General features: G+C 44.1%; 1 protein-coding gene and 1 non-coding gene across 2 annotated transcripts in view; one reads left to right on the forward strand and one right to left on the reverse strand.

Moving 5' to 3' along the window:
* Window positions 1-355: 355 nt before the first annotated feature.
* Window positions 356-21,792, reverse strand: part of Ehhadh (enoyl-CoA hydratase and 3-hydroxyacyl CoA dehydrogenase) — a 31,957-nt gene continuing 10,520 nt past the window's right edge. Inside the window, exons 3-8 of the mRNA XM_028858771.2 lie at window positions 20,868-20,971; window positions 16,939-17,108; window positions 14,909-15,020; window positions 11,425-11,529; window positions 4,257-4,598; window positions 356-2,390 (exon numbers count right to left, since the gene is read on the reverse strand). Coding sequence (XP_028714604.1) covers window positions 1,129-2,390; window positions 4,257-4,598; window positions 11,425-11,529; window positions 14,909-15,020; window positions 16,939-17,108; window positions 20,868-20,971 — 2,095 coding nt within the window. The 3' untranslated portion in view covers window positions 356-1,128. The remainder of the gene's footprint in view (window positions 2,391-4,256; window positions 4,599-11,424; window positions 11,530-14,908; window positions 15,021-16,938; window positions 17,109-20,867; window positions 20,972-21,792) is intronic.
* Window positions 15,551-15,656, forward strand: LOC114684266. The gene has a single exon (XR_003733282.1). It is a non-coding gene; the product is annotated as a U6 spliceosomal RNA (small nuclear RNA).

Raw genomic sequence — 21,792 nt, forward strand, 5'->3', positions numbered from 1 at the left:
GTGGTATCAGACTCACGTGGCTGCTGAGCTGCCCACTGAATTCTTTTAGAATGCCCTGAATTCCAATCAAATTACCCAAATGCTAATAATCCTTATTAAAAATTCTAAACTGACTTACAATGCAAGTCACACTCTTCGTTTCTTGCTTGTGTGAGCTTTGAGATGGGTTCCCTGTTGCCCACCCCAGCCCTTGAACCTCTGAGGCTCCTGTGTTGACATCACCACCCCTCACCACGCTGTTTTCCAATGGGATATTTATACTCCATTCACTTGAGAGGTCTCCATCAGAAATTACAATGACTTTGCTTAAAATAGGTGAAAATACTATGAAAACATTTTTACATAATGAAAAGCCTTATTTCCATTAATTTTATTAACTTTATTGAGATATATAAAATATAGACAACATAGTTCATTTGAACCATTCAACTTAGTGTGCTTTGGTATATTTGTAGCACTACAGAATCACCACTAGAGTAATTTTAGAAAAATTTATCAACCTCCCCCAAAGATATTCTGTATCCATCAGCAGTAATTTTAACTTCTAACAGTTACAGTCTTGGACCACTCATCTACTGTCTGTCCACAGATCTGTATATTCTGGAATTTCATATCTATATCCAAATTGTGTGTGGCCTTTGCTTCCTGCCTCTTCTTACTCAGAGCAGTGCCCTAACCCAGCATCATGTTACAACGGGTGTCGATTACTTCACATGGCTGAGAATGGTCAATTTCACGTATATGCTACTTCTTGTTGATTTGCTAAGGCACATCTGGGTTGTCCATTTGGGGTTATTATGAATAACTCTACTATCAACATTTTGTACAAATTTTTGTTATACAAGGCAAAAAGTCAAAAGAGAACTCTTTTAGTAATGTCAGTACATATTCACTGAATTTTTCTCATAGAAATACATTCAGAGGCATAAGAAATGCATTCCTAAAATCTGACCAATAGAATCATGAGGTAGAAAGATATAGAGAGGAGTTTTTGCTGACCAGTCATTGTCATCATCATCATCATCATCATCATCATCATCATCACTATCATCATCACTATCATCATCTGTACCTCAGAGCAATCTGAAATTAGATGCCAACATGTGTGGCAAAATACAGAAGGCTAAATTACAGTTTACAGGTGTGAGGCCCTGCCAAACTTTGCCATTCTTTCAGGGGAGGGTTTCCCTGGGCAACCAGCTTTCGCAGGTAGTCACTGGGTTCCAGTTGGGGGATATCAGGGTTCTGTTTGTAATATTTCTGCAATTTCTCTAGAACTGTGGGCAACCCAACTGAGGCAGCATAGAACATGGGCCCGCCCTTGTGCCTTGGCCACCCATACCCATGCAAGTAGATGACGTCAATGTGCTCTGGGCTAGCAGCCATCCCCTCCCCCAAGATGCGGAATGCCTCATTGATGAGGGAATACAGGCAGCGCTCCAGGATCTCATCCTTGCTGATGGAGCGCGGTTCAATGTGATGGGTTGCTCTATACTGTGACAGGAGCTTGGAAAGCCAGGGGTCAGGTTTGTGAATCCGACCCAGTGGTTTGTCATACTGATACCAACCCTTACCGGTCTTCTGACCGAATCGCCCGGATTCGCAGAGCATATCAGCAAGTGGGGAGTATCTGCTATTGCCCCGCTTACGGGCAGGAGTTCCTGGTGGCAAGGAAGGTCCAGTAAGGCCTTGCCCCTTGCGAACTTTCCAACCCACATCTAGTCCTGCCAGGTCAGACACTCTAAAGGGTCCCATTTTAAAACCAAACTCTTCTAAGACCCCATCTACATCCTCTGGCTTACAACCTTCCTCCAACAAGAAATACGTCTGGTTGTAATAGGGGCTCAGCATTCGATTCCCAACAAATCCATAGCAGTTGCCTACAACAACTCCAATCTTTCCAATCTTTTTTGATAAGGTCATAACAGTGGCAATGGTAGTGGGGGAAGTGTATCGGCTTGGAATAACCTCTAATAACTTCATGATATGAGCTGGGGAGAAGAAGTGGGTGCCGATCACCAGCTGAGGGCAATTCGTGGAAGACGCAATCTCATCCACGTCCAGGGCTGAAGTATTGGTGCACAGAAAGGTTCCTGGCTTGCACAGGGCTGACAGTTCAGCAAAGACCTGCTTCTTCAGGTTCATATCTTCAAACACTGCTTCAACCACTAAATCCACACTTGAAAGCTCCCTTGTGGATGAGGAGAACCTAAGTTCGGGTCTTGCTGGAGCGCGGCCACTCTGCTGCATTTTGGATGCTTCTTTTTCCAAGATGGCAGTTATCATCCCTTTTGCAAGATCTAGCTGCTTCGGGTCCAACTCTACAGCAACCACGGGGATCCCAGCCCTTAGAAAAGAAATGGCAATGCCTCGGCCCATTGTTCCCAAGCCTACGGATTAAGAGCAAAGGAAAGAAACATCATTTGCTGAACAGATGGACACTGGTAGAAGGCATCCGGGCAAAGTGGCATTTTAAAAGATTGACCCGGGCAAAGTGCTGCTGCTCACTGCCACAGTGTGTGCTGATCATGCACGGGGCCCCAGCTTCTGTCCCTAGCACCAAAGATGATTAAGAATATTAGGATTGGAGGCCACCGGGCAGTAGTGGCACACACCTTTAATCCCAGCACTCGGGAGGCAGAGGCAGGCAGATCTCAGCAAGTTGGAGGCCAACCTGGTCTACAAAGCGAGTTCCAGAACAGGAACCAAAACTACACAGAGAAACCCTGTCTCAAATAAATAAATAAATAAATAAATAAATAAATAAATTAGGATTGATCAGTGAACATAAATGTATTGAGTAAGAGTTCATGCATGGCTAAGTGCTCCAGAAGAAATAAAAATCAGTAGGATTCATATTCATATATACACAAAAGCTATTAAAACTAATGAACAAGCCCAGTAAAGTTCCAGGATATAAAAACCTGCATATAAAAGCCACTGTGTTCTCTTTAACATTTCTTTCTCTGTGTGTACATGTCACAGGTGTCAGAAGGAAACAGGTGTCCTCTTCTGTCACTGCCTATTCCTCTGGAAACAGGGTATCCTCTCTTAAGAGGGTGGGGACTTGTGTCTTGTCACCTCGTCTGGAAGCCAGCAAGCTCTGTGACCCTCCTGTCCTTGTCCCCCTTGAAGCTGGGGTTACGTGGGTGCTGGAGTCTAAAATAATATGCTTAAAGGAATACATTTAACAAAGGAAGGCTAAAATTAATGAAACGCTATTGAAAAAATCTTGTTGCTCGGTGTTAAAGTATTTGCCTAGCATGCACAAGGCCCAGAGTTTGAGACTTAACATTGAAAACAAGAAAAGAAAAAATAAAGAAGGAAGGAAAAGCAAAAGGGAGAGAAAAGGGAAAAAAGCATCACAGAAGACCTAAATAAATTGAAGGACATCCATGGCTCACAGACCAGGAAAAATTTAATATTGTTAAGAAGAAATATCAAATTGGTCTGTAGAACCAAGGCAAGCTCTGGGCCATCCCAACTTTTTGTGTAAATTAACAGTAGATTCTAAAATTCATACAGAAATGCAAGAAGAGTCAAAACAGTATTTTAAAAAATTGGAGAAGTCACTCTTCTCATTTCAACAGCTTTGCCAAAGTATTCAAGGCAGATGGAGCAAACAGAGTCAGACGTAAACTCCACTCTTACGGCCTATGTGTGGACGGGACTGCTACTGTTGAAAGGTCCCTGGGGCTGACCCACAGGATGGAGAGGGTTCATGTACTCTGTGGAGAATTAACAAAAGCTAATGTGAGCACTAAGTTCAACCAAGAATTTAGCATTCAACAGCCCCAAGCGAACAACATTTGAAATGTTCTGTGTGTGTGTTTTTTACACACCAGTGCATTTGTGCATCTGAACTGAAAACACCTCTGACAGACTCACAAGAGCTTCAACAGAGCAAGTGGACAGAAATCCAGCATACAGGGGAGGGGCGCAGGAAGTCCCACCCCCGGCTGAGGGCTATTGGCCATTGCTGGCTGTTGGCAGAGGGAGAGTCAGTTTTCTTTTAGGTTGAGCCCACCCTCCCAAGAGGTGACCCGTGCCTCACACCCATGCAGCACTAAGACACCCGTGTGGTTTTAAAAAGGAGAGAGAGCGCATGGAATTGAGAGAAAATAGTGGTTGGGGAGGCTAAGGGAGGAATTGAAGGGAAGGGGATGGAGGAAGGGACTTGATCCAAACATAATTTACGCATGCATGAAATTCTCAATGGATTAAAAGAAATGTGCAGGTATAAAGAATGTACTTACCAAGAACGCCAACCGAGGAGACTGGTTGCCCAGACGCTGTTTTCCAAGAGGCTCCTGAGGGAGTTGACCACTTACTTGCAGACTTTTCAGCGAAAAAGGCATACTGCAGGGCTCGGGCCTGTCCTGACGCCCGAAGGTACATAAACAGCTTTTCTTCTTCCTTAATGCCCACTTCATAGGGGTGCTTCACGGAGGCCTGGACTGAACGGACACAGGTCTCTGGAGCCAGGTGGCCAGGGAACTGCTTTCGTACCTTGGCAATGGCTTCCGAGAAAATACTGTCCATGTTGGGCAAGCTTGGGACTGGCTTGTTTATGAGTCTGCGGGGTTCTAGAGGTTTATCTGAAAGACATTGCAAAGGTTAGAGCACCGCAAGTGTAGCAGAGAGGGAACGGGACCCACAGCAGCTGCACAATGGTGCATGGTTCCAATGACCCAGCGAGACACCATGCAGTATTGTTTAATGAAACACTAATCCCAAAATCTGCTATCTTAGTAACGTCAGACCACAAAGCAACATTTCCAAGTTCTAAAGTATTAAGCTACTAATTCAGGCTTGAAAGGTTCATTCTCTCTTTATTCTGAGGTCAAGACAACTTTATAATAGATTAAATATTAATTTGTCAGTGAGTCCAAATAGGACAGTTCGTAGTTAATATCATATATTCAAAAGTATTCACATCCCTTTCCTAATAATGACAGCACCCTCAAAATGCCATGAACAGACAGGAATGTAATAAGATGCAATGACTGGTGACAGATTGAATTGAAAGTTCATTGATAAGCTCTTCTAATACAGTGCATTGATTTTCAGTTCAGGGGGGAAGATAATCGATAGGGGGAAGAAAAGTCTTTTTTCCCTCCAAAAAGGAGATTGGATAACTGATATGCAGGTGGAATAACTAGATATGCAGGTGGAATACCTGGATACACAGTGGGATAACTAACTGGATACATAAGTACTAAGAACTCTGTTCCTTGTGAAGCATGCACCTCAAAATGAATTATAATTCTACTGAACTCCTAATACTATACAATTTTCTAGGAAAACAACAACAACAACAACAAAGGAACGTCTCTGTGACCTTGAGTTAGGTACCAGAATCTTATGGTTCTGTAATTTTATTAAATGATTCAATGAAATGGCTTTAAAAATCAGATAAAAATACATCAAATTAATTAGCCATACCACATAATGTGTTCTAAAAAGGGCTGCCATCTCAAGAATGAACCGTTATAGCACAAATGTCCACCTAAGGGAGTTAGAAGAGAACCAACCAGAGCTTATGACATATGTCCACTACAGAAGGACACAGAGCATGACAGTCGTGTACTAACAAGTGTCCAAGGGACCAGGAGGATGGCCTGGATAGCATCATGTGTCCTTGGGTTTCCGCAGTCTCATCCTGGTTCTTAAAGCTGAATGCAAGACCATGACTCAAACATGCAAATCTTAATTACTCGTAGCTGTGAGAGGGTTTTAAGTGAATGCTAACCTATCGGCTGTAAAGGGCATTTTTTAGCACAGGAGTGTAGACAGGGGGGAGGGATAGCAGTGTATGGCTCCTCCTCCCCTCGCTCCTTTGGAGAACCAGGAGCTGTAGCCATCACTTAGTTATCACTTATCCTCAGTGCTGGGGGCTGAGGAAGATGAGCCTGTGCAGTCCACAGCTGGCGTTATCCATGGGTGGCCAGTAAGACAGGATGGACAGAAGAGGGGACAGGAAGAGAACACATGTGGCCAGAGGAAGTGGAAAAGAAAGGAGGGTGGGTGTCAGGGCTGCACCTCACCCACACAGGACACTGTAGACCTGGACGGCTATCCTTGAAGCTGCTGTTGCTCCTTCCATGACTAGAACTGCCTTCAAACACCAGCGCACACCAGATGTCTTTGAAAAGTTTAACAAGTTCAAATGGCTATTTCCCATCCCAGACGCAGTTAAACTGGTTTAAGGACAGAGACGGGACAGGACAATCTGAAAACCATTAGCACTTGACTTTGAAGTGTGCTTTCACGGAGGTTTTGAGCAGATCTGGGCCCTGGGAGTTACTTCTGGAGGACAGCTGCGGTTTCTGGCAGGTCCCTCAGGACACGGAGGAGAAACACAGCACCTACACAGTGAGCAGGCACTGATGGGGGGTGGGGCAGCGCTGGCCAGCTCGTCATCAGCGGCTGGGGAGAATAGGAAGGCGGGAATGAAATCACCCACTTCTACCCTAGGCTCTGCTCACTAGGTTTGACAAGACGAGTGGGTCATCCTTCAGAAGGACACAATGTAGTCATCTCACCTACACCCTTCTGCCAGCCTGGCAGGAAGAGACTGTCAGTCTGGCTACAGAGAGCCATGCTTACATAAATTGTTTCCTCAGACACAAATGATTACTTTCTTCTTACCCTGACCCAATGTGCTGCACCCACATTAGAGGCTCCGCAAATGACTGACAGAACATCTGTCCATCATCAACTTCAGAAAGGCCACTCGCAGGCGAGTGGCACATCAAGAGGAGGCCTCCTGTGTAGGATAGGGTCACTCCATTCTTTAGAAACATGGCCATACATATATTCACTCGAAGTAAAAATAATTTACAAAGAGCAAATGGTAAAATGAAGAGAAAGACCAAGGAAAGCATTAAGAATTCTTAAGAGCCACAATATCCAGAAACAGAAACAAAAGCCTTTGGACAGAAACAGCATTGTTAAAAATGGAGCAAACATCCAGGGCAAAGGGCCTGAGCTCATTACATAGACAAGAACAGAGCGTTAGAGGGATGGTGGTGTATGCCTAACATCCCAGAACTTGAGACAATGAGGCAGGAAGATCGAGCATTGGCCTAGAGACTCTACCTCCAAAACAAAACCAGAGGCTGCAGAAACGGCTCCGTAGTTTAATGGTTCAGTGGTTAAGAGTGCTTGCTGCTCTCTCTTCCGGAGGACCTGAGTTTCGTTCCCAGCACCTGCGCAGGGTGACTCACAACCACTGTAACTCCAGTGACGGGGGATCCGATGCCCTCTTTGGCCTCTGAAGGCACTGCTCTCATGTGCAGGAACCCACACAGATATACACATAATATGAAATATAAGATAAAATCTTAAAAGGAAAAAAACCCCAAGCCCACAAATGAACCAACTCCCTAGAGCATCGTTTCTGAGCTAGGACTCCCAGATGTATGCTCCCTGTACCCAGCTTCACACCAGCAACATGTGGTGGGGACGGGGAGTCCTCACCTGTAGGAGGGCCAGGCTGCTGCTAGTCACAGGCAAGTGGAAATACAAGGCATTTTACAAGCCCTCCCTTCCTCAGGAGAGGCGAGGAGTTCTATGGGGCTCTGCCCTGTCTCTGTGTCTCTGAGGTCTGGAAGGTTTTGTATGAAGCTGTTTAATGAACTTCCGTAGTCAACTCTCCAGGACTGGGTGTTAGGTTTGTAGAGAAAATGCACACACGGTAGGCACAGCTCCTCAACTCCCTCCGGATCACTTGCTCCAAAATACTGACTATAATGTGAATTCATGGGAGGGGAAAAATGAAAGCTTCACATCTTTTCTTTTTTGACTTTTCAATTCAACATTTGAGTAGTGGATGTGGCAATAGGCTGCAGGCTATGTGATAGAAAATCCCGACATAATAAAGATGGAGAACTGTTTCTGCGCATCAAAATGAGCTTCAGAGAAGTGAACTCCCCCACACGTATAAACACACATTTAATGAGGTGTTGGTTGTTTATGAACCTGACCATCAAGTCAAGCCACCAATTCTGTTTTGTCAAATGACTACATACTAATAGCTACATTTAAAAGCAAATGAGAGAGGAAGCAGGGACGCATAAAAAGAAGTATAAGTGTGGTGATATATTGTGTACCCCAATAAAGGTTACCTGGAGATCAGAGGACAGAGCCAGCCACAAAATTAGACATAAAGGTCAGGCAGTGGTGGCACATACTTTTACTCTTATCACTCGGGAGGCAGAGATCCGTCTGGATCTCTGTGAGTTCAAGGCCACACTGGGCTACATGAGAAACAGAACCAGGCAGTAGTGACATACGCCTTTAATCCCAGGAAGTAATGTGACAGGACACAGAAAGGTATATAAGGTGTGAGGAAACACAAACTCGATCTCTTGAGGCTGAGAATTTTGTAGAGGTAAGCTAGTGGCTGGCTGTTCTGCTTCTCTGATCTTTCAGCTTTCACCCCAATATCTGGCTCTGGGTTTTTTATTATAAGACCTTTTAAGATTCATGTTACAGTAAGACCTCAAGTAAAATGGGAAGTAGGCATCGCTAACTGGTGTGTTTTGTGAGATTATAAATCACAATTAGCAAGATGCTCTTAGGCGTTTATTGCTGCCCAGCTTTTCTACTGTTCCCCGTGAGATCTATCTTCAACAAGGAGACTGGATCTCATGTGGCCAAGAACAGCGTGCTACCCTCCTGCCTCCACCCAGAGAGCTAGGATTACAGGAGTGTGCTAATACCCACAGCTTTATGGCTGCTGGGACTGAACCTGGGGACCCCTACATGTTAGGTAAGCATGTTAGGTAAGTATCATCCCCAGCCTGAAATAGTAAGATTTCAAACAGTTGTGTTCGGGTTAAGCAAACAAACAAACAAGAAACAAAAAACCAAAACCTCCACAGCAATGTAAAAGTTCTAGCATTTTCCATGGGATTTTATTCACTGAAGCCCAAAACAGACATAGTAGATGTGCTTGGCTGGAGCAAGGACCAAACACTGAGATTCCAACCAGCATGGCCTTTGCTTTCTCAGAATATGGCCAGAAGTCAACTAACTTTGTGGAGCCCTTCCTTTTTAGAGACGTGAAAATCAAAAGAAGAGCTGTCATGGTCCACATGGCCATCATTATCCCCTGACATCTGGCCAGAGGCCATTTTACAGTAATCACACAACTATTACCAACACTCACCAAACTCTAGGCTTAAATGAGTGAATTTCACTGTGCATAAACGAACATCAGAGAAGCTCGGGGAACATTCTAAGTGTTCTTCATCTGGATTACTACTTAAATGGAGAATTGTAAACAGAGTCAATTATGATCCATACAACGAAGAAACACATAAAGCTGAACAAAATGCAAACACATCCCAAAATTAGAAATATCTGGGAAAATTAGCATATCATCTAAGCTAGAAAAAAACTAAATAAAACAATGGCAGGTGACATATCTCTGTCACATATGTACAAAGCCCAGAGTTCCATTCCCTATGAGCCTCTCCACAAAACAACTCCAAACCAACAAGCAAACAAACAGAAAACCACACCACAGTAAAAACAAAAACCAGATAGTAACTTTTGTGAAAAGCTTTTTTTTTTCATTTGTCATTATTATCTCCTTACAATTTTTGTATCTACTCGTATGAATTCTAACTAGCTATAGATATAAAATAGTTGTAAATTTTTATGGACTTTTTTTCCTTCTTGGATTTGGAATCAATCGGTTTCACAGATCCTCACCACTGAAATATTAGTTCATCACAAGCTAGCTTACTCATCCCCACCCTCTCTTCATGACGAAAATGTAAAACAGTCACATTTAACTGATCGAAGTCAGAGCCACAGGCGACTTAAGTATTAAAGCAGACAATGCCTCAACTTTGGGGTGCCACCAAGTGGACAAACTATGTAAGGTTGCTGAGACCAGCCATCGTTTTGTTTTGTAAACTTTTGAATTTAATGTTTAGAAATAACTTTAAAAGCTGAAAGGAATAAACATTACCAGACCATAGTGTAAGTGTAGTAGACCTTAGTCTTTATCCTCTGTTTGAAGTAACTCAATTCTCAGAGCAGAATCTAGGGAAACCAGGTAAGGACAGACTTCCCATAGAAACCGAGGCTGGTACAAACTGAAATCCATAGCATGAACTCTCTACAAGCAGATTGTGTGAGTAAGTACTCACAAGCCAAGCAGCCCTCCCGGGAGCACAGGGCTGTGGCAGCAGCCTGGGAGGCAGAGCATAGGAAGGAAGTGCTCCCACACGGAGAGAACACCCTCTAGGAGTCAGGAGCATTTTCCCATCAGTACCTCACTTTTGTAGTGTGAGTGCCGCCTCTACACCGAAACCCCAACAAGCTGGACCATAGAAAAGACTTCGGGGTGAAAAATGGTCACTGGAGGGGCAGTCAACGAGCTTTCACAGGAATGTCTTGGAATGACCCCGAGCTTTCTCTGTCGCCAAGCAGAGACTGGCACACACTCCATTCTGCCTGGAGCCCAGCAATCCTTGTAAGTATTTTCTTAACAATTTCTAGCTTCTTTCTGCTCAGTGAGAGCATGCGGCCTCCATAACTTCCCACAGCAGTTCTTCAGTGGATTTTGTTTCTATTGTGACTTCTGGCAGGAAGGCTATTGGGAATTGGGCTCTGGCTTTGCACTCATGTCCCAGAGTTGCCACAAGTCCCAGTTTTATTTTTTCCTAGCTTAAAGGCACAGTTTTAAATTAAAACACACACACACACACCAAAAATAAAACAAACAAACAATAAAACCAAAACCAACCTACCAACCAACCAAACAAACAAACAAAAATAACATTTAAAAAGCCCAAACAATTCTGTAAGCAAGTACTAAAGGGACATTTGAAGGAACACCACTGGTCCACAAGTCCAGCAGGGACAGAACTCACATGTCCAAACTCTGGAGAAACTTCGGAGGCCATGAGCTCTCTGAAGGCCTTGTAGGCTCTTCCTCTAGTGGACCAGCTACATGTTTGTTCCTTGTTCCAACTTAATTCTATTTTTCAACCAGAAGAACACTCATAGAGTATGACATCTCCAGGTACAGCAGAACAAACTATAAACCATGTCCTTAAAACTTCAGCAATGTCTGGTTCCACTCCCAGGAGCGGTCACTTCATTTCCTGTGACTGCTTCTGGAAGACTTTAGGCACAGACAGCAGCATGCTAGCCCACTCTCAACATATACACCTTCTCTCCACTCACACCCTTCTTTTCTGTTATACGTTGGCAAAACACCACTTAAAACAATGTTCTTACCTAATACAATAGACTATGGAGTTTATGCCAGATCAATGTAGCATTAAAGCTTGGCTACATTCTACTCCATGGATGCCCCATTAGATATTTAGGGAGTTCCCCATTAGAAAGCACATTTAACTTATTCCCAATCTTGTGCTATTTTTTAAAATTATTGTTTACCTATAATCTTCTGAGCAAATTTGATTGCTTCTTCAACTATGTCTGACTTCACAACTGCATCCAGAATGCCAAGCTTGAGCGCTTCACCTGCTGGAATATGTCTTCCTGAAACAAAAGGAAATAAAATAAGCTAAAGACCAACATGAGGACGAACCGGGGCATTGTTCTCTCTAGTGGTGAAGGTGGCCACTCCTGATTATACCAATTAGTAAGAAAAATGTATAAGACCAGCCTGACCACTGTAGTTGATATTCTGTTTTTTCCATCCCTGATAAATGGGGTAATTATGCTTACCATAGTAATTCTGAATATTAGATAAATGAAAAGTTTACCTCTAGATGCTTACAGAGGTAGAGATCCCTGTAAATCTCTATGGAGGTATGCGAACTGGCTGAGTTTTGGCTTGTGATAGAAGCGGTAGCACCAGACAGACAGGGCTATCTACTTTGTACCTACCACATAGCAGGAAAGTACTGATCAACAGTCCCTGAATACAGAGCTAGTTGGCTGAACAGAGAGACCGTGTTGATTAAGCTGGCATTCCACAAAGTACAGTGAAAATTACAGAGGAGAAATCGGACAGAGTTTTGTCTCTTTTGACCCTGCCTTATGTTGTGGACTCTCTGCAGGGCAAGCTTTGCAGCCCTGCTTCCGGTGGAGGCTGAGAAGGCAGGAGACACACTTAGAGGTCTGCTCCTTCAATGCCCTGGCAGTGAAGTGTGGCCCCTAACCTCAAGCTTGGTGGCATCAGTGCTCTGCTGAGGGAGGATTCCTCGGCGACTGCTTCATCAACAGCCTTCCAGACCCCCTCATCCGGTGAGGAGTGTGGGGCAGGCGAATGGTGTCAAGTGTCCTCTGTATAAGGACACTTGGGTGAGTGTACATGAACCTGCTTAGGCAGAGCAGAAAGACCAGAGCATAGAAAATGAAATCTGGGCACTACAGAAATCTCTGGGGCAACAAGGTAGGGGAGTGTGAGCTGCCCGTGGGAGAGGCTGGCTGTTGCCATGTTCTTGAGTCTCAGAACATCCTGGGGGCATTTTCAGTTACCAGCGCCTTCACAAAGGCCCAGTTCTGCTCCAAACGACTAATGAGTAAAACACAAGGCCCTGCGAGCTGAACCCAAAGCCTCTCCTGTGGCTTTGTCCTCTCCTGGGTGGTGTAGATGGGACCTCTGTCTAGCAGGCTGTAACCCAAAAGGTGCTGGATGATGAGCTGCAGGGGACCCCAAAGCGACTGGAGCACACAGTGTCTCTCACACGGTCAACTCTGTCTGACATGTGTCCTCCCAAATTTCTCCAAGAATTTTTCTCAAGCTTAACATTTTGATGTCTTCATGGAACCTTCCTGAGATGTCATTTTAAAGCTAACCTGGGGCCACCAAGTCACACTGCCCACTCAAGAGGACAGGTGTGTGATTCCTGTGCCAGCTTGCCTTCTGATTTACAGGGGCCTTTGCTACGCGAATCAAAACTTGTCAATCTCAGAGTTTAAAAGAGCGGCGTCTTGTGGATTGGTGCTGTGGGCGAAGACCAGCCCAAGATCCCTTCACTTCTCCTTTTCCTTCCTGTTTTTTTCTCACTCTTGCTTTCCTGACGAATTTCCTCACAGGCTAACTTCTGCACACCTCAGGGCTTGCAAACTCAGTTCCCACCGTGGTTATTTATTTTGAGCTTCTCCTTCTGTTTTGTCTTTTGCTGAAGAACTAACCTGTCTCATGTGCTTTGAATTTCTGCAGAATGCGGAATTACAAGCATTCTCCAAAGAAATCAAAATCACTCCAAATACTTTACGTTCTTTTGAATATACTTGTCATTAAACAATGTGTAACCTGATTGAGTGAATTTCAATTCCATACATCTAGTTTTTCTAATTTTCCTTCCACATATCTCATTTAAAAGAGCAAAGCTATTTTTAATTCATATAGACTATTGGTTGTGTGTTTTTCTGTCAGGTTTTTTTTTTTTTTTTTTTTTTTGGGCGGGGGAGGGTTTTGAGACAGGGTTTCTCTGTAGCTTTGGAGCCTGTCCTGGACTAGCTCTGCAGACCAGGCTGGCCTTGAACTCACAGAGATCCACCTGTCAGTTTTTAATCAGAGCGTATGGATCTCTATTATTGGCTCTAAGCATTTTCATCCCTTTACATTCTTAGAAATTGTAAAGGGCTCCAAAAGGCTACTATCTATGTAGGTGATATCTGTCAATGTTTGCTGTAGTGGAAATTAAAGCCAGGAACCTTAGGAAGGTTTCTGAATGAAATGATTTTAAAACGATGACCAATTCATGACACGCTGACACAACTTTTCATTACAATAAATGAATTTTAGACTTTGCTATGTTCATTGCTCATCTTAGTTTTACTTAGAAAATGACAGAAACAGCAATATCAGGCTAGAGCTAAGGGATAGGAAGTTCATGCCACATCTAAGCTCACTGTGGTAACCTACACAATCTTTACGTCACCCTCTGGTGGGTACTGCTGCTGTCCTACTGGAAGACTGCCCACAGGCATACGATTAACCACACTTGTTTCGAGTAAATACTTGTACATGTCCTGTCTTCCAGCCTCACCTCAACTGAAAGTCAAGTGTTTGGCTCATATTCCCTACTCAAAAAGAAACACTTTCGGCCGGGCGGTGGTGGCGCACGCCTTTAATCCCAGCACTCGGGAGGCAGAGCCAGGTGGATCTCTGTGAGTTCGAGGCCAGCCTGGGCTACCAAGTGAGTTCCAGGAAAGGCACAAAGCTACACAGAGAAACCCTGTCTTGAAAAACCAAAAAAAAAAAAAAAAGAAAAAAGAAACACTTTCATTTAAACTATCATCTTAATACCTTGAAAATTAATAATTCAATCATTGGTACCTAAACTTGAAAATTCTAGTTTTAATTCTTTTGGATATTCTGCCTCCCTCCCTCCCTCCCTCCCTCCCTCCCTCCCTCCCTCCCTCCCTCCCTCCCTCCCATGTTCTACTGGCCCTGAGCACACTATATGGCTGAAGATGAGCCGCATCTTCCTGCCTCTATCTCCTGAGTACTAGGATAATAGTCACCAATCACCAGACCTCGTTTTATGCGGTGCCAAGGAACCAACTCAGGTTCACACATGCTGGACTGGACAAGAACCCTACCAACTGAGCTACACCACAGCCCCAGACATTCAACTTTCTAAACCAGGTCTGATTATTATGGTTCCTGCATGAATATGTAGTCTATGAATAACACAGACTACAACATGACCTCCAAACAGAGGGGCCCTGTGCATGTACTTTCCTTTAGAAGGCTCTCACATGGGCTCTTCCTGGAAACATTTAGGAAGTGCTCAGGAAAATTATTGTTTCTATTTTACAGACGATAAAATTTAGAGTCAGAGAAATTAAAATAGCCTCCTTAGAACCTGTGTGGGCAGTAAGTGACCAAGACCAGACTTCCTAGATGCTGGTCCCGTTCTCCACATTGATCCAAATCATAGCCGAGGTTTCTACTAACCTGAGGTAATTAAGTCAAGAGCAATAGGAACTCCAATGAGTCTGGGGAGAAGCTGGGTTCCTCTGGCACCAGGAAGAATTCCCAGTGTGACTTCTGGAAAGCCAACACGAGCCTACAAGACATTAAAGGCGGAAAGGCCACCGTAGTGAGACAATGCATTGAGATTTTAGTGTGCCCAGGACTTTCTACACCATAAGAAACAGCTTCACTGAAATCAGCAACCGTCTCTAGAAGGCACACAGTGTTTACTGTCTCCTTTAATAACATAAGCAGAGCTCCGCTGTTTGCACACATCCTTGTTTGGGCACATTTCTTTCCTTTCACTCTACAAGTACCCCTTTCAGATAACAAAGTAGTTTGCAGTTTTCAGGTCCCTGCAAGCATCAGAACATAAAGACAAAACCCAGAGGAGGGAGAGAACGATACAGAACTTCCCGTATCTCCACTCTACAAAGAACATTCACAACCTAACAAGAAAAGGACAACCAACTAATAATGGGCTGATTATGTGAATAAACAATCCCCCAAAGAAAGGATACAAGTGGTAAATAGCGTTCAGTTTCATCTGCCACTGGGGATGTAGATGTAAGCCACAATGAAACACAAGTGATGCCCGCCAGGATGAATATAATAAAAAGGCAGGTGCTCACTTTGGCAGCACACATGCCTGAACTGGAACAATACAGAGATGATTAGTATGGGAGCTGCCAAGGATGACACACATGTTCATGGAGTGTTCCCTATTTTTCAACAGAGAAGAGAACATTGGGGTACAAGTGATTTGAAGGGGGACATGGGGGGGAGTTTTAATTAGGAAGGGGGAAGGAGATAAAAAAAAACAGAATAAAGGGGGAGAAGGCTAAACTAATAGTAAAGATGTCTGAAAAGGGGACTCCACAGTTAAGAGCACTGGCTGCTCTTCCAAAGGACCTGGGTTCAATTCCCAGGGCATCTCACAACTGTCTGCAACTCCAGTTCCTGTGGATCTGACTCCTTCACACAGACATTCGCAGGCCAAATGCCAACACACACATACATGCACATACACAGATGTCTGAAAAAGTCATAGGGCATCATACTATTATGTCTCTGCCAAAAATTACACATAACACATATGAGTCTGTATTATGTGTACATATATAGTTTAAATGGTATTTTCCCATCTGGGCTGACAATGCTGCCCACAAGAGTCACAGACAATTTAACAGAAAACCCAACACTGGACATGAGAAGTCTCTGTTCAGGTTGTTGGTCAGGATTGTCCAAGAGACTCCCCAAATGCTACAGAATATTGTTGTTATCTTTGGTTGCCTCCCAGGGGTGGAAGGGAAGGTCCCTATTGCTGAAGACACCAGGCACTTCAGAAACAGGACCCAGAGACTGTGAAGCTGGAATTGACCCGAAAGCCTCTTTCCCGAGGACTAGTTTACATGACAGCACCAGCTTCCAAAGGAGGGAAGCAACCAACAATCTAGTCATGATGCTCACGAACCGTAACAAGTATCATGGATGCAGTAGTGGCACCCACATCTGCATGGTAACCACCAGCTCTCGAGTTGGACTTAAGACCCGCTCAACAAAAGGGAAGTCATCTCTGGTACTGGAAACCTAGCCAGCTACCCAGAGCTAGTGAAGTCAGAGATCTTGGAGGGAACCTACAACTACCGCTTTACTAAACAATTTCTAACTGCATTGTAAATATTTGTCCTTATACCCACAGTACATTCCTCACCTCCCCCCACATCACTGTAACAGATAAAGACCACTATAGAAAATCACAACCAATCAAAATGCAGAGGTGTGGAGCCCAGCCCCAATGGAACATCTACAAAAGAACACTGGAACCTAAGGCTCAGGGAACACTGTGGAAGAGGGAGGTGGGAATCAAACAGTTGAGCCAGTACCCAAGATGGCACAGGACCGTCACCGGTAAGCCAGCAGTTCAAAGCCATCAGGCCCAGGCCTCGCCCACCTTTAGAGTTTGCACTGAAGACAAGCCCCACCCCAACCCATCCCTAGGAGTCTCTTACCTCTGCACTGGCAATCCGGTAGTGACAGCCCAGGGCCAGCTCTAGTCCTCCTCCAAGAGCCACACCTTGGATAGCAGCCACTACTGGCTTCTGGTATCTCTGTAATTCATCGACCGTGTCTCCCAATCTGAGGCCAGAGGAGGGAGCGCTGAAGCTATGGATATCTGCACCTAAAGACACAGGGACAAGAGGAGTTGGTTCAGAAGGACTGGGTCTTTGTCACGAACACCAGGGGACACAGCCAGTCTTAGAAGGCTCAGATGCCTTGGGGCTGAGAGGCACTTCAGCCTCAGACTGTAGACAGAAGGAAATGAGAGAAAAATCAAATCTTGACCAGGAACCATATCACCTTCCACATTCTGCGTTCCCATTGGGTAGTGAGCAGCTTCAACTTTGGGGAAACTGAAGAGCCCAGAAAAAAGAACTAGTTCTTTACTAAGTCGACCATTTTGAGAGTCAGGCCCTCTCACTCTTCACCAACCTAGTTTTTAAGAATGTCACCTTTTCTTCACTAAGAGCAAAAGCCATTACAGTGTAAAATGCCATAGTTAAATGCAGACTATTTACGAGTTATGTCCATAACCAACTTAGTCTCTATATATTTCCTAAAAGCATTTTTAAAATAATTTTTTATTTAAAAAAAAATTCATTCCTTTTACATACCAACCCCTGTTCCTCCTCCTGCCCTTCTCTTGCTTCCCTCCACCTATCCCTATTCTACCCCCATCCCCTCCTCCTAGAGGGTAAGGCCTCCCTTGGGGAGTCAACCCAGTCTGGCACACCAGGTAGGGACCTAAGCCCCTCCACACTGCATCAAGGCTGAGTAAGGCATGGCACCATATGGAATGGGCTCTAAAAAGCCAGTGCGTGTACCCAGGATCAGTCCTGGTCTCCTGAAAGAATTTTTAAATGACTTACTTAATTTTATTTTAGGGGTATGGGGATTTCGTCTGCATTTTGTGTCTGTGTACCACATGCCTGCAGTACCTGTGAAGGCCAGAAGAGAACCTTGGATTCCCAGGAACTGGAGTTAAAGAGGGCTACATGGCCATCTCACCCTCTGCAAGAACAGCCAGTGCTCTTAGACACTGATCCATCTCTCCAGTCCCTGATAGATTTCTTAAAAATTCAAAAATTCAAAAATTAACATAGCTTGTCTTTGTGGATTATAAAAATGATACAGGAATTATAAAAAATTTAAAACCTGTACAAAAACAAAAAACAACAACAAAAAACAAAGGACCACCTAAATATCATCACACAGAGATGAAGCTTGAGACGGCTGGATTTTTAGTAGTCCCACAAACGTGTAAACAGATTTGTGCCAGACCACGCTATTTACCCTCTGGTTTCAATGTTTATCTTAAGTGACTTGAATGTCTTAGGAGATTTCAGTGTGCCTGTCCTGGATCTCACTCTGTAGACCAGGCTGGCCTTGAACTCACAGAGATCTGCCTGGCTCTGCCTCCTGAGTGCTGGGACTAAAGACGTGCGCCACCATTGCCCAGCTGAAAATTGAGTTCTCAGATCATCATTGTGGGTGTTCAAGCTTCAGATTCTAGTGAGAAAGCCACTTCATAGCTGGTTTAATGTTGGTGTGTTATTTTAACCTGTCTCTTCCTCAGCCTTCTTCATCTGGATCTGCTGAGCATTAAAATGCATATAAGATCATTACCATTTTGTTTTAATTAGTAAATAATCAGGCAGGGCAAGCAGTGACTACTGTGGTCAGTATTTTTATACTGTCTCTTATCCTGACTCTAACAATGGGGTATTTTCAGGTTATCATTTACAAACAATAAATACCTGTGGTCTGGTGAGTTCCCAGGGCCCTCATCTCCATGTGACTTCCATCAAAGGGTTCAATATATTCATTTTCAGGGCAGGGAAAGAAAGAGGCTCTACGAACCACACTGAAAGATCCAACACTTCAGACCCTTTGGTCATGCTGTCACTGTCACACAGTGACCCACGAGAGCAGTGCCAGGGTCCCGTGGAGGGGGCACTGTCTGAAGGAAAATGAACTCCACTTCAAGTGTGAATAAAATGGTAATGCTTCCTGAACTTGTTCTGGGTCCAGACACTGACACGAATGCTCAGCCAATGCTGAAGCCCAACATGGCAGAGACCTATCGGGCCTTCGTGAAAAACTCTCCCCTTCTGATGCCAATGGGGATTGAGAGTCCAATATGGCCAGCTTTGGCAAGCATTAACATAAGCCTAGGAACTGTAGCCATGCGGTTGGATTCTCCAGAAGGTAATGTATGGTAACTGCTTTTTCAAGTATGTTTGAGACCGTGTTATCCAGACACCTTGGAGATTAAGGATAACCCTGAAGTCACTGACCTCCATTTGTTAACAGTAGCATGCCCGCTAAGTCTTTTCATTTTCACAATCCTCTTCAAGTTGGTGTAGTACCTACTTTTCAGGAGTGGCTCTGTGCAACATTTATTGGCCTCCTGTAATTCATTTAGCCCCCTTTGAAGATACCTTTAAAATTTATAAGCCTAAATGTAGCCATTATAAGCCCATTAGTTATGTTCCTTGTGAGCTGCCTGTTTTTTCTTTATGGTTCTTAGTTGTTCTTTTGCAGAACTGCCAGATTAAGTTGTGCTGGGATCAAGAAAAATGGGCGTTGGCGGTTGTCCACATGCTCCAGAAGAGAATTTGACATTGCTGCTGCTGTCGTTGCTGTTATAGCAGTGGCGGCCACCACTGCTACTGTTTCTGGGATTACCATTTCATAATTGGTTACTACAGTTAGCACAGTGGAGATCCTGGCAGCAAAAGTAGCTACCACAGTTAGTTAATCTTTCATTCTATTGGGCATGATAAATTTAATTCAATAGTTATATACATTTTGATTGGCTTTGAAAATTATAAACTTATAAACTCAAGTTCCATTTGCTTTTGGGATACCATCTTACAAGGACTCCAATTTGCAGTAAGGCTCATTAAGGAAGGGAATGGCTGTTGCCTTTAGCCTACTGGCTATGGGTGGGTTAGAACTTCTGTTGGTCTTTTCTGTGTCAAACACACAGACTGCAAGCCCAGCGCCACTTTGAGATCTTTGGCAGCAGTTAACACTGCAGCTCACACACAATTGAGCCTGTATGATAATGAGTATTCAAAGATGGGTAATGCCTGGGGGGTGCTCACCAACCTAAGACAGAGCGCCTGTGTGGCCTGGGCAGGCATCTCCATGACAGGTAAGGTGACCTGCTGACATCCCACACAACCTAAGTCAGAAGCTCACTTATTAGTTAAAGGGGGACGTGTAGGACCCTGGCCCCCGTTTTGGGTATCTGTTGTCTTGCTTGCTGACCTTGACCTTGATATCCTCCCTATGCTAATTCCCTCCCAGGTTCCACCCTCCTGAATGCTTAAGGGAAGTTCCTTGTCTGTGTATCCTGCATAATGGTCGTTACCAGCTTAGATGCAAGATTGTAAAACATTGGTAGCGAACTTCTGCCCTCTGGGGTTCTCCCATTGTGCTGTAAGCTGTATTTAAGACCTCCTCCCTCCTTCAATAAACGGCATTCAGCATTTAAAAAAAAAATGCTCAGCCAAGACATCTCATTTAATCCCACGCGACCTCCTTCAGCTACAAATTAAGCTCCTACTCCATAGGCAGAGAAAATGAGGTAAGGATATCAAACAGGCTAGGACGTATGCAGAGCAGATACACAGCAAGTTTATGGCCGTAGCTGTTGGCCCTCAAGGCTGGATGTTCTTCAAAGGCTCAGTCTGTCTAGGCCACAATCCTGTCTAGATCTCTCTTGGGAGAGATGTGTCCCTTCCCCCATGATGCTTTTCTCTCCCACTCTAATGCCTTGTTCATTACCCTCACTTTTTACCCACAGGGACAGCCGATGCACTAGTCTGGGCATAGTTCTAGAGGTAATGGGAAAGACTTAGACAGTACTCACCTGAGCAGAAGTAGCTATCTGATCCACAGATGATGATGGCTTTAATCGTGTAGTCTGACCGGGCTTTCTGGAGTCCTTCTCCTATCCCCCTTATGACAGCTGGGCTGAAAGAAAACAAGTCCATGAAGTGGATTAGTCAAAATTAAATTTCTATGATCTTAGAGATTTTCTTTAACTGATGATAGATAAAACAACACAGGTTCTCACCACAGAACTTTTACCATTTGCTCAATAGATAAAATGTCTACTCTCAATTAAGTGCCGAGCTGATAAAATAAACGCACTTTCAAAGCAACTATTACTTTCCTCCACTGCGCTCTAACTTTTTTTTTTTTTTTTTTTTTTGACAGGGTTTCTCTGTATTGTTTTGGAGCCTGTTCTGGATCTCGCTCTGTAGACCAGGCTGGCCTCGAATTCACAGAGATCCGCCTGGCTCTGCCTCCCGAGTGCTGGGATTAAAGGCGTGCGCCACCACTGCCTGGCAACTGCCCTCTAACTTTGATGATGAAAAATTAGTTACCAGAAAATTATACATGCTATCACAAGCACAGAGTTACCTGATAAGTATATGCCGCTACCATGTAGAATCTTCACTGTTATGTGTACAATGTGAACATTTCAAACCAAATGGAAAAACCAAACTGTTACAAAAGATGTGCTGAGACCAACAAGACAAAAATTCATGGAACACAGTAGATACCTACCTACCCTTATGCATGAGTGATAAGTACCTTTCACCCAGTTACTTTTTGCCTAGACACAATTAAGCAAAACCTCCTGCTCCTGACTTATTAATAGGAAATCAAATAAACAGAGTATGAGCCATTACATAATACTGAGAGGTCCAAAAGGAGCGAGCAGTTTCCTTCACTGTCTGGGTGGAATTGCTTCTGGACCCACTGCCCCCAGCACAACAGAACCCCCC

Source organism: Peromyscus leucopus, chromosome 12 (genome assembly GCF_004664715.2).
Source record: "Peromyscus leucopus breed LL Stock chromosome 12, UCI_PerLeu_2.1, whole genome shotgun sequence".
In the NCBI taxonomy this organism is placed as follows: Eukaryota; Metazoa; Chordata; class Mammalia; order Rodentia; family Cricetidae; genus Peromyscus; species Peromyscus leucopus.